Genomic DNA, 13,102 nt, shown 5'->3' with positions numbered 1-13,102 from the left:
CCCAGTTTTTTTAAGGAATCTCCACACTGTTCTCCATAGTGGCTGTACCAGTTTGCACTCCCACCAACAGTGTAAGAGGGTTCCCTTTTATCCACACCTTCTCCAGCATTTATTGTTTGTAGACTTTTGATGATGGCCATTCTGACCAGTGTGAGATGATTCCTCATTGTGGTTTTGATTTGCATTTCTGGTTTTACATTTAGATCTTTAATTCATTTTGAGTTTATTTTTGTGTATGGTATTAGAAAGTGTTCTAGTTTCATTCTTTTACACGTGGTTGGCCAGTTTTCCCAGCACCACTTGTTGAAGAGCCTGTCTTTCTCTCCATTGTGTATTTTTGAGGAGGCTCTATTTAACTGCTTACTCCTATATACTAGAAGTGCGGCTCTCACTCTACCTAGAAAATTGCAGTGACCTCCTTGACTGATCTTCCTTCCTTATAGTTTTATTTCCTCCCAATACAGTTTTCACTTGGAGCCCAAGTGTTTGAAGTAAAATTTGAGTTTGGTCTTATGGGCCTGGGTGTAGAGGCTTGGTTGTGGCATACACAGCCCTTCATAACCAACTCCTGCACACCTGTATACTACAGTCAGGGGCCTGTTCTCAATCTAGTATTCTTCCATAATTCTGGATTACTCATTCCTTTTATGTCCCTTACTCTCTGTCCCTTGCATAACTCCAGAAAATCTTCAGACAATTCAGTCCTCCATTTTGAGTTAGACATCCTCTCTGAAGTGCCCCCATGATATTTTCTGGGTCCCCCTGGCATGAGACTTAGGAGTTTGTTCTGTTATTTTCTGCTTAGATGTCTGTACCCCCAAAAGACTGAACTCCTCAAAGGTTACAAATTATGCCCTATTTCTTTAGCTGCCAACTTCCTCCCCTCACTTGATTTTACATACTACCTGATTCCCAGCAGATACTCAGGGTTTTTTTTTTTTAACTAATAGTATTACATTTTTAAAAGTTAAAGATTTTCATATCAGTGCTTCAGTATATAGCTGATTCAGGGTTTGAACCTGGGTCTCCTGCACTGCAGGCAGATTCTTTACCATCTGAGCCACCAGGGAAGCTTGATTTGTACAGGAGTTCCTTTGAAATAGAACAAAAGACTTAGGACTACAAGTCCACTACTCACTGTATACCAGTTGGGGTACATTTGCTAACCTTGCCTTTTTGCCCCCTAACTATAGGTACTCAGCTCAGCATTTTACAGAATCCTCATGATTACAGTCTACACTGAGAAAGAATGAAACAGTGGGACTGTTGATTGTTAATGGGCAGGCCTCTCTTTCCGTATGAATGGGAGAGTTCAGATATTGTTGGTGAAGCAGTGTGTGTGTGTGTGTGTGTGTGTGTGTGTGTGTAAATGGTGGTGATCCCCTGGCAGTTAGCCAACACCATTCTCCCAGAGCACCAGGTGACAGATGCCGAGCCCACAGATCAGTCATGGCTTGTCAGCAGCTAAGGAACCTGGAGTGCGTGCTCTTCCTTTACACCGTTTCCCATTATCAGAAGGGATTCCTAGACCTTTATATCCTGCAGAACATGAGTCTGCACCAGAGCTGCTGCTTTGCACCTTGTTATCACCCATCCAGAGCAGGAGCTCTTTCAGAGCAAATGAGCTTCTGTTTCCAAATAACTTTTCCACTTTCATGTGTTGTTGAGTGTCTTAGAATACAGTGCCTTAGCTTCAGCATCAGCTTAGAAAAGACAAATGCTTAATTTTTTCTGGTTATGCAAATAGAACACTCATTCCCTGGTGGCTAAAGAATCTGCCTGCAATGCAGGAGATCTGGGTTTGATCCCTGGGTCAGGAAGATCCCCTGGAGAAAGGCATGGTAACCCACTCCAGTATTCTTGCCTGGAGAAGAATCCCATGGACAGAGGAACAGCAAGTTACAGTCCATAGCATCACAAAAAGTTGGGCATGACTGAGCGACTAACACACTTTCAAAGGCATTTATACATTTATTCAATACATATTTATCTTGCATATACTACATACTGTGTTCTGAGGAATACAGTCAGGAACATAGTTATGGTTATTGCCTCATGAAAATTTAGTCTAGCATTACAGAAAATACATAGAACTTTAAAAGAGAAATCAAAAAATCTCTATACACAGAGATAACCACTGTCTGAATTTTTTAAAAGGTGTGTCTTTCTGTCCTTTGGGTTTTAGGCAGCAGCATTTCATCTGTTTTCATTTCAATATCCTCAACTCTCTTGCTCCTTTGTCCTTCATATCCCCCATGGGGCAAATTTCCAATTCCTGAGCATCTAATCATCAACCTATGTAATGTTTGGCTCTGGCCTGGAAAAAAAACACTATTTCAGAATGCTAATTTTAATCCCAAGGAGCTTGTTCTACTTTATGTGTTTGAGATTCTGAATTTTCCACACCTACGAAATACTAATTATTAAGTTACAGAGGTATTTCCCTCTAAATTAAGTTAATAGACTTAAACTCAATTTATAGTTTAATGAGGGAGTTTTAAAACATGAGCTGTACCTTATTTATAATTACAAAAAAGTGATAAATATCTAAAGGTCATCAGTAAGAGACTAGTTAAATAATGTAGATCCATACAATGGAATGCTATTAACCCATTAAAATAGTTGGTTGACATAAAAAGAAAACTAATAAACATGGAAAGAGTTACAACACATTGTTGAGTGGGCGAAGAGCAAATGGTACAGAGTAGGATATTTTGTTTCCATTCAGGTAAAATTGGATACATACGTATGTCCAGGCACATAAAGCTATTTGTAAGGGTTCAGTCAATATACTCCTTCAATTCCTACTGTATAAGAGGCACTTAAAAATACACTGTGATAGATGTCTGTCTAGGGGAAAATCCGGATAATACATATAAATTGTATCGTATGTATTTGTGGGGGAACACATTTGCTTTACTAACAGCTCTTTTCCCCCTCATCTCTAGAATAATGAACTACAAAGCAGGTTGGACTATTTAATAGAAACCCAGTCCAAGACTGAAGTGGAAACCAGAGAGGTTGGAGTGGGATGTGATCTTCTACCCAGGTATTTAAGAATTTCCTATTGTTCCAACTCAAATTCCCCTTTGACCCAAGAAAATACTTTCACTGTGCTGTTATTCCCAGAATTGCATTCTTTCTATCAGAAGTATTTCTGCAAAGAGAAGTGGTGGCTGCTGAGGGGTCTGGCTGGTTTCTGTGGAGTGGGGAGACTGTGGAGGCCAAGGGCATGCATGGCCCAGGAAAGACCTGGGGAAGCCACTGCAGAGAGAAGATGAGCCCCATCAACAAGTGTGTGCATTTGGTTCTTCATCTATTCATTTATCTGTTCATTCGGCACACATCTGTTGAGTACCTTCCCTGTGCCAGACAGTGATGATAACGAGAGGAATTAGACTGGGTTCCTGCCCCAGAGTGCAGGCTGCAAGGGAAATCAGATGTATAGGCAGACATTCTCAACAGTGTGAGAGGGCCCTGTGAGGCACTTTAGTAACAGAGTAGGGAGACTCTAAACCCTGCTGCTCCCTAGTACTCTAAGAGTGTTGTCATGCACTAGACCAGATTCCCAAATCATCTCTTCAGTCATAAGCACATAAACAGGAACTATAACCTGGTTTGTTCAGCTGCATTTCTGAGCTAGAGGACTGAGCCATGTGTTGTTAAGCTGCTCACAAGCCCAGTACCTGGGTCTCTCCCTAGTCAGGTTACCGCCTGTGACCCAGCAACCCACCCCATGTCTCTAGGTGCTCAAAACTGTGCTTGGCTCCAAGAGGACAGAAAACAAGTGCATACCAAGGGCACTGACGGTACATGGCTTGTGACTTGGGTAACCAGAGTCACAGAGTGCCATACACTGTGTGCAGTGCAGGATGGTGTATTCTCGTGTGGTTAGGGGCATGTGTGTGTGGTGGTAGACATGAGTAGGTCAGGAAAATGTAGACTCCTGGCTTTGAATGGTCACATCCATGGGAAACAGGAATGAGCTGAGTGCCAAGCTGGGCTGTAGAACACCCAGCTCTCGTCCTCGGGTTAGGAGCTGCGGGACATGCTCAGGCTGGACTCTTGTTAGCTGGGGCCTCCGTTTCCTGACCTGGTAAGTCAGCGAGTTGACCAGGTGACTACTCAGCTCTAACCAGTTCTCACACTGTAGAACAATGTCTCATATCCCTGTTTAGTCATTACTGATATTGTCTTTTTTGTTTATTAAAATCAGATACTTGCCATTCTCAAAATACTTACCAAAAGCAGGATAAGGCTCTTTTATTTATTTTTTTGAGATAAGTCTCATTTATGTTGCTTGCTTTTTGGTTAAAAACAAGGCAATAGTTTTCATTCTGATACCATTAACAGAATATGTTTAAAACAGAAGGAAAAAGAATGTATAAATAGACTCCAGGTCTCATCAATGCAGGGGATAAAGTACTTGATAAAAATAGGACCCAAAAGAATGATTGATCATACCCAGGGACAACTTTTAAAATATAAATAGTTTGGCTATTTTCCTCTTTTTTTAAATTTTTCAAGAACCAAGTGGCTTAGTCCCCTTTAATTGCCCACATAATAAATCTTATTTGGTTGAGACGGGTACAAAACTATGTCTGAAACCAATAAATTGTTTGTTTTCTAATTCCCACATTTTGGCCTAAAACAGGGTTTTCAATTTGTATGCCGAGGGATAGCCTGAAGCAAACTTTTATGGCTAAGTTATGAAACCACAAAGCGGTGTTCATAATGGAAGTGCTGACAGACCCTTAACTTATGGCCGCACTGAACTTGGAAGCCACTTCAGTATCTAAAAGCAGCTTTTCCATAAATGTAACATTTGGTTTCCCCCAGGATCCATCTTAGCACTTTAACTACCTGGGGCAATCAGCAGAGGAAATGAAAACTACGTATCCCCATTTCCGAAAAGGCAGGGTAATCTTTCATTCTTTCTCTCGCAAGTATTTATGAAGTGCCTACTATGTGACAGGCGCCGTGCATGTCTAGGGGGCGAGGAGCACGGCCTCTTGAGAGGTGAGGTGGGGCCGTGGTTTCCCACCTGTGCTTTTTGGAACTGTGCGCTCTGTGCTCGGGCTCCAGGAGGGGCTTCGGGGTGGGGGCGACGAGGTAAGCAAGGAGCTAGCCTGTGGAGACCGTCACCCCTCACAGAAAAAAACCCAACCTGAGAAACTCAGTTTTTAGTGTGTTTTATATGTTAGATTCCAAGTAAGCTTTTGCTTGAATAAAGAACTCTGTGGTCACAATCAAATGGGAACCCCCACCCCTGGATCTAATCTCCCTGTTTTATAGATACCAAAACTGAGGCCCAGAGAGATACAGGGATTTCCTAGAAGCCACAGAGCCAGGATTTGAGCCATACCTGTGGAGTCCTGGTATGGTACATCTGTAGTTTTAAAATGCTCAGTAGAGATTGCTAAATCGTGTTATGTATGTTCTAAAAGAATCCCTGGTTCTCACTTAAGACTTCAAACTGGCATCTAACTAATAAAAGATTCCATGGTGTTTTCAAGAATTTTTTTTTTTCATTTTTTAACTTTACAATATTGTATTGGTTTTGCCATAAATCAACATGAATCCGCCACAGGTATACAAGTGTTCCCCATCCTAAACCCTCCTCCCTCCCAAGAATATTTTAAAAACAGGCTCCCCGAATATCTTAGATCCATAAAAAGTAATGAATTAAGCCTGTTACGCAGGTGAGTTTTGTTCTTCCTTCTGGGTCTTCTGCCGTACCCTCCAGCTGGGAAGGTTTAGGCTGTGGGGGTCCCTGCCCAGCCAGCTGAGCACAGCCCTGCAACCAGTTACTCAGTCTCCTTTAATCTGCTGTGATTCCATCCTTACAATGGGAATGAAAAGGACACTATCAAATCATACTGGACTGTTATGAGGATTAAATGAAAACATGAATGTAAAGAATTTAGCATGGTAACTGAAGAACTTAATAGCGAGTATTCCTATTATCTAAATCAAAACTTGATTTTACATATAAGACATGGTATCAAGTATTTTTTTTTAACATTTTATTGGAGTATAGTTGATTTACAGTGTTGTATAACTTTCAGGTGTAGAACAAAGTGATTCAGTTATACATGTATTCATTCTTTTTAAATTATTTGCTCATATAGGTTATCACAGGATATTGAATAGAGTTCCCTGTGCTGTATCGTAGGTTTGTGTTGGTTATCTGTTTTATACATAAGAGTGTACACGTGTTCATCCCAAGCTCCTGGTTTATCCTTCTCCCCAGTGTTTCCCCTCTGGTAACTGTGAGTTGTTTTTGATACAAGTCTGCTTCTGTTCTGTAAATAAGTTTGTGTCTTAGTTGCTCAGTCGTGGCTGACTCTTTGCAACCTCACGGACTGTAGCCTGCCAGGATCCTCTCTCCATGGACTTCTCCAGGCAAGAATACTGGATTGGATTGCCATTCTGTTCTCCAAAATAAGTTTGTATCGTCTTTTAAAAATGAGATTCCACATGAGTGATATTTGTTTTCCTCTTACTTCACTTACTATGATAATTTCTAGGTCCATCCATGTTGTTGCAAATGGCATTATTTTCTTCTTTTTTATGGCTGAGTAAATATTCTGTTGTAAATATGGACCACATCTTTAGCCATTCATCTGGCAATAGACATGTGGGTTGTTTCCATGTTTTGGCCATTGTGAATAGTGCTGCTGTGAACATCGGGGTGCGTGTCTTTTTGGATTAGAGTTTCGTCTAGATATATGCCCAGGAGTGGCATTGCTGGATCATATGGTAATTCTACTCTCAGTTTTCTGAGGAATCCCTGCTTTCCATCATGGATGCACTAACTTAATTTGCGCTGACAGGGTAGGAGGGTTCCCTTTCTCAGCATCCTCTCCAGCATTTGTTGTTTGTTGACTTTTTAATGATGGCTATTCTAACTGGTGAGTTGGTACCTCATGGTAGTTTTGGTTTGCACTTTTCTAATAATGAGTGATGTTGAGCATCTTTTCATATGCCTCCTGGCCATCTGTATTTCTTCTTCTTTGGAGAAACATCTATTATGGTTTTCTGCCAATTTTTTGATTGGGTTGGTTGGTTGACAGCTTAATTGAGTGGCTTGTGCTCCCGTATGTGTTGAATTTTTCAATTGTCAGCGGTTTGGTATCAGTGGTTTACTCTGGACGCTGTGTGGAACTCTGGAAGCCCAGTGAGTGATGAGGTCTTTGGTCAGCTGTGTTATCGGGTGTTGCGGTGTGTCCCGGGCACTGGGCACAAAGCCCGTGCTGCTGTACCGCCTTATGGCCCCTACGACCCATTTCTCCCCATACCTGCAGGTTTTACATGCTGTGCTACTGCTAACAGCATTTGCTGGCTAACAATCTGCCCGCCAAGCAGGAAACCAGCTTTGATCCCCGGGTAGGGAAGATCTGCAGTAGGAAATTCCAACCAGCCTCCAATATTCTTGCCTGGGAAATTCCATGGACAGAGGAGCCTGGCGGGCTACAGCCCCATGGAGTTGCGAAGAGTGAAACATAACTGACTTAACAATTAGAGCTGCTCAGGGAGCACAGAAAAAATAGAGCAGCTCTAATTGGAAGTCAGTTGACTCTCAAAATACCTCCCCTAGGTAAGGAAACTGAGATTTGAAGAGCTTAGGTAGCTCACGCCTCCCTTGCATACAAGTCCTCATTCCTGGCTGCCTGCTGGGCACCGCTTCATCTTCATACCAACCCTATCCATAGCTGAGCACATTTTTTTCCATCAAAGTCAGATCCTCTAGTTGTGGTTAAGAGCAATGGCTTGGAAATCAGCCCTGGGTTTGGGTCCTGGATCTGCCTCTGGGTATATCTATAACTTTGAACTAATGCCTAACCTCTTTGAATCTCAGTTTCCTTACCTAGGGGAAGATTTTGATAGTAATTCCTACTGAAACTTGCTAAGATGATTCAGATATAAAGTGTCCAGTGTATATGGCCATGTTTGCATATTTCTGTTGTTGCCGTAAGTTCAGGGTTCTGCACTCACCTTTGAGCTTTGCACCTGGACTCACTCACTGGTACGGGGCTGGCTTTTTCCTTCATGACTTGCTCCAGACTCTCTACTCGCACTTCCCCAGCCTCTTGGAGACCAGTGTTCAGTCCCATCCCTGGCTCCAGGTTCTCCTTCTCAAATTCTTCTCCTTCATCTCATCTTTGTGTGGCATAGATTTCTGGAAAGCAAGGAGAGAGGGAAGGGGTCAAAGGCATTCACCCTGATGCCAGGGGCTTCTAAACACCTAATTAAAGGCAAAACTCATGAGTCAGATTTGAGAAGTTCGATATATGTTAATTAAGGCCATTGAGAGCAATTTTAGGTCAGCTAGCCTTCAAAGAGAAAAGTGGAAAACAAAACACCAAAAGAAAAGAGACTTCTCTCCTTTGTCCCTTAGCGAAACTCAGTTTCCAGTAAACTCATAAATTATGTCTTAATAGGTACATTTTAATGAAAAATATTCCTTGCAGTCATAAGTTGCCGGCGCATAGTAAGTACTTTAAAATGCCTACATTTTCATATTTCTGTTGTGGAAACCAGAACACAAAGCAGCTTTTTGTCAAGGCATTATTTGCTGACTCTGCTTTTGTTTGCCCCAGGGAACTGCCCCTTTATGGATTAATAAAAGGTTAACAATAGCCTTAATGTGTTAAAGAAAATGGCTGAATTTTCATTCTGTGGTTGAAATTATTTGTGTTCTTGAAATCCTGTTGTTTCTTAGTGATCAACTAAAAAAACTAACCTCAATTCTTTTTGAAAGGTTGCGATATGAGAGCCTGTTTCTGAAACCCAGAGGGTTCACCTTTATAAATATTTCTGAACTTTATGGGCTTTTAGGATAGTGTCACCAGAGACTATTTCTGTTCTGTGGTATTTTCACAGGAGTTGGCACAAATTGCCATCTGGCTCATGCCCCTGGCACTCCACTAAACTGCCTGGTCGGGTCCCTGAGGGCTCCTGAACTGTGATATCCTGTGGATTCCTCTCTGTAGCAGGTGATGGTGAAATTGTTACCACTCGTTCCTCAAAATCCATCGTCCTCTGGTTGCCTTGGTCATTCATCTGTGTAGTGACAGTTCTGTGTCTGGCCTGAGTGAGCTGCTGAGGTCATAAAGATAAGCAAGATGTGGTTTTCACATTTCATGAAATTATAGCTAGCAGAGGATGTGCAGACCAGCAGGTGCAGTGAGATGCTTCCAGGAGTGTCACAAGCCTCTGTGACAGTCATTTTCAAGGGGAGGAGAATGTGGAAAAGACATTGAATCTCTTGGGAGAGTTATGTGAAGATTAACATTCCCCCACACCCAGGCTTCTAATACACCTTATTAAGAAGTTGTCTCCCAACCATAGTTGAAAATCACCGCACGGTAATAGGTGTTTGTTGTCATTGCTGTTTAGTCACTCAGTTGTATCCGACTCTTTGCAACCCCATGGACTGTAGCCCGCCAGGTTCCTTTGTGCATGGGATTTCCCAGCAAGGATACTGGAGTGGGTTGCCATTTCCTTCTCCAGGGGAATCTTCCCAATGCAGGGATCGAACCTGCGTCTCCTGCATTGCAGGCAGATTCTTTACTGCTGAGCCACCTGGGTAGCTGTATATAGTTATAAAACTTTTTTCTTGTGATGATTTATTAGCAACTCTCAAACAAGCAATACAGTATTATTACCTATAGTTGCTATGCTGTCCATTACATCCTTGTGACTTTTATAACTGGAAGTCTGTGCCTTTTGACCCCCTGCACCCATTTTGCCCATCCCCCACCCCCTTCCTCTGGCAATCATCCATCTTTTCTTGGTATCCATGAACTTGGTTTTTGTTCTGTTTCACATATGAATAAGATACTTTGTCTTTGTCTGACTTATTTCACTTACCCTAACGTCCTCAAGGTCCATCCATGTTTTGCAAATGGCAAGATATTATTCTCCTGCATTGGCAGGTGGATTCTTCACCACTGAACCACCACGGAAGCCTGATGGGAGGTGTTACTGATGGGGGCAAATTTAGCAAAAGTGAACCTTGTGGAAGAAGAAAACTGAGCGGCGCTGCTCAAGGAAACTGAGGGCACACAGAGAAAGGGATGATGGTTTCTGTCACTGCTGTGCAGAATCGGGGGACGAGGTTTAACTCTTGAAATACAGGTAGGAATTCATCAGATTGATTTGAGGGGACAGTTGAGGATGGCAGAACTGTGAAGCAGTGTGTAAATGAGGAGAGGCCAGGCGGAAGACAGAACAGTAGATGGCAGAGGCCTTTACACCCTGCAGGGGAGATGAGAGTCCATCCAGGAAGCAAGGGGGAAATGAAGAGTTTGAAGAATAGTAATATGCTCCAATTGCCCTTTTAGGAAAATATATTTGGCAGCAAAATGGATATGGGCTAAACCTGCAAGTAACAGACATCATTTCTGCCTGTAGAGTCATGTGGTCTACCAAAGTGCAAGGGAAGCTGGGAAAGGTCTATAAGGAAAAAGAAATGGGACATTTTCTCCATTTTAATCACAAAATTGTTACTTCTGCCTCCTAAATATCATCTTAACATTTCCTTGCTACTTTACCTCCAGTGCGATTTTTACAGTTTGAGTTCTCATGGTCTCTCTTACTTTCTAAATAGCAAAACGCTCCTAAATAACCTCCAGCCTCCAGACTAAGGCCTTCAGAGTCAACCCTTAAGGTGTCAAGGAATCTTGCTAGAATAAAAATAAGGGCATATCCTGCCCTCCTTAAAAACAGCTCACTGTCTCATTCTGAACCCCTTATCAGGGCACAGAGGGCCCTTCGTCCCCCTTCTGCCCCAACCTCATCTTCTGCCACTTTCGCATTGAACTCTTTTGCTCCAGTCCTGGCTGAGTATGTCTCCTTTTCACACTGTGGCCTCTGTGTTCACCCTTCTTTGCCTGTACTGCCTCCGCCTGGAATTCCCACCTCTTTCTCACTCACCTGAGGAATGCCTAGGCATCCTTCAGGAGTCACCTTCCCGGGGCTGACTTCCTCTCAGTGAAGCTAACTTGTCTGCCCTCAGTCTGCCCATAATGTGTGTGTTCTTGTGCTGCTCAGGGTCTTGGCAGGAGGGGAAAATGGAAGACACTTAAATGAAATGACTGTGTACAAATTTGAGGGCAGCTTTTAGGGAAATAAAAAATGGACACTGGCTTGCTCTGGAACTAGCAACAGTGGCAGCTATTTCCAGCCTGGGCCTGAAGAGATGGGGAGAGAAAGCTAGTAGAGGAGATGAAGGGGTGAGCTATAGCGCAGCCTTTGCTAGAGGAATGTAGCCAACCACCAAGCTGCAGCCTGAGCAGAGGGAGCAGATGGCTTGGTCTGCCTGTGCTCCATTCTCTGCATCCACCTCCTAACAGGTCCAAACCAACTGGAAGGTAATGGGTGAGGGGGTCCACTGATGTCCACCTCTGGGCAACTTCCCAGGGTATAGGGGAGAGAAAGGGGGGGATGGGTCTGAACAGGCAAATATAAAGCATCCAATATAGCTCCTTATGTCTTTATACAGCCAAGGCAATGGCACCCCATTCCAGTACTCTTGCCTGGAAAATCCCATGGGCGGAAGGCCTGGTGGGCTACAGTCCATGGGGTTGCTAAGAGTCGGACATGACTGAGCGACTTCACTTTCACTTTTCACTTTCATGCATTGGAGAAGGAAATGTCAACCCACTCCAGTGTTCTTGCCTGGAGAATCCCAGGGACGGCGGAGCCTGGTGGGCTGCTGTCTATGGGGTCGCACAGAGTTGGGCACGACTGAAGTGACTTAGCAGTAAGACATTACAACGATTTAAGTATCTTTCCCATCTAATTGTGAGCTCCTGAATGCATGGTGTTTTTTTTTGTTTGTTTTTTTTTTTCATTTTTCTGTATCATGGATACCTAGCAACCTTAAGTTGCTAAAACTACTGTCTGGCTCCAGGGAAGAAGGGGGTTCAAGATGGTGGAGGAGCAGGACATAGAGCTCACCTTCTCCCACAAAAACATTAACCATACATCTACAAGTGGACCAGTTCACACCAAACATCTACTGAATGCTGAAAGAAGACCTCAGACTTTCGAAAGGGCAAGAAAATCACCACATAACTGGGTAGGATAAAAGGGAAAAGAAAGAATTGGGATGGGGCCTGCACCCAGGGAGGGACCTTTTAAGAAGGAAAGATATACCATATCCTTGGATTGGAAGAAGTAGTATCCAAATGACTGTACAATGGGAAAAAGACAGCCTCTTCAATAAGTGGTGCTGGGAAAATTGGATAGCTACATGTAAAAGAATGAAATTAGAACACTCCCTAACATCATACACAAAAATAAAACTCAAACTGAAGACCTAAATGTAAGGCCAGACACTATAAAACTCCTAGAGGAAAACAGAACACACTCTGATGTAAATAGCAGCAATCTTTTTGGATCCATCTCCTAGGGAACATATCTCAAAAGCCATTTATGACAAATCCACAGCCAACAAAATACTCAATGGTGAAAAGGTAATAGCTTTCCTGCTAAAATGTGAACTAAGGCTGCTCACTGTCACCACTTCTATTCGGCATACTCCTGGAAGTCTAGGACACAGCAGACAAGAAATAAAAGGTATCCAGACTGGAAGCGAAGAGGTAAAATTGTCACTGTATGCAGACAACATGGTTACATATATATATAAAATTCTAAGAACTCCACACAAAACTACTCGAGCTAATAAATGAATTCAGCAAAGTAGCAGGATTTAAGCCTAACAGTCAAAAAATTGGTTGCATTTCTTTACATTAACAATGAAATATCAGAAAGAAATGTAAAAACAAAAAAAACTTTTAAAAATAGCACCAAAAAAAGGAATAAACCTGACCAAGTAGGTGAAAGACTTATGCTGTGAATTATAAAACAATAATAAAGGAAATTAAAAAGCATTCAGAGAAAGGGAATATATCCCATGCTCTTGGATTGGAAGAATTAATACTATTAACACATTACTGACAAGGGGGTTTTTGCAGAAACTAACACCTGTGGCCGGTGATTTGTTATGTAAATGAACACGGAAACATCTCTAGTCAATAATGTTCAGGTAACAAAACACATATTACTACATCTCTGATCAGTAACGTATTAA

The 13,102-nt window shown here is 42.4% G+C and overlaps 1 protein-coding gene and 1 long non-coding RNA gene across 4 annotated transcripts in view; one reads left to right on the top strand and one right to left on the bottom strand.

Annotated features, from left to right (window-relative positions):
• The window catches only part of MYZAP (myocardial zonula adherens protein), a 124,100-nt gene that overhangs the window by 104,613 nt on the left and 6,385 nt on the right, over positions 1–13,102 (top strand). For 2 of the 3 annotated variants that reach the window (XM_055537832.1, XM_055537830.1), the window contains exon 12: positions 2,949–3,049. In XM_055537832.1, coding sequence (XP_055393807.1) covers positions 2,949–3,049 — 101 coding nt within the window. Of the gene's footprint in view, positions 1–2,948; positions 3,050–5,295; positions 5,514–13,102 lie in introns of those variants that run through there. The other variant, XM_055537831.1, reaches the window with a different exon arrangement.
• Positions 1,975–13,102, bottom strand: part of LOC129621416 (uncharacterized) — a 36,055-nt gene continuing 24,927 nt past the window's right edge. Inside the window, exons 3-4 of the long non-coding RNA XR_008699346.1 lie at positions 7,999–8,182; positions 1,975–2,317 (exon numbers count right to left, since the gene is read on the bottom strand). This is a non-coding gene — a long non-coding RNA (uncharacterized LOC129621416). The remainder of the gene's footprint in view (positions 2,318–7,998; positions 8,183–13,102) is intronic.

Source organism: Bubalus kerabau, chromosome 10 (genome assembly GCF_029407905.1).
Source record: "Bubalus kerabau isolate K-KA32 ecotype Philippines breed swamp buffalo chromosome 10, PCC_UOA_SB_1v2, whole genome shotgun sequence".
Classification (NCBI taxonomy): domain Eukaryota; kingdom Metazoa; phylum Chordata; class Mammalia; order Artiodactyla; family Bovidae; genus Bubalus; species Bubalus kerabau.
Note: the sequence above shows the minus strand (reverse complement) of the source record. Positions and strands in the feature narration are given on the sequence as shown.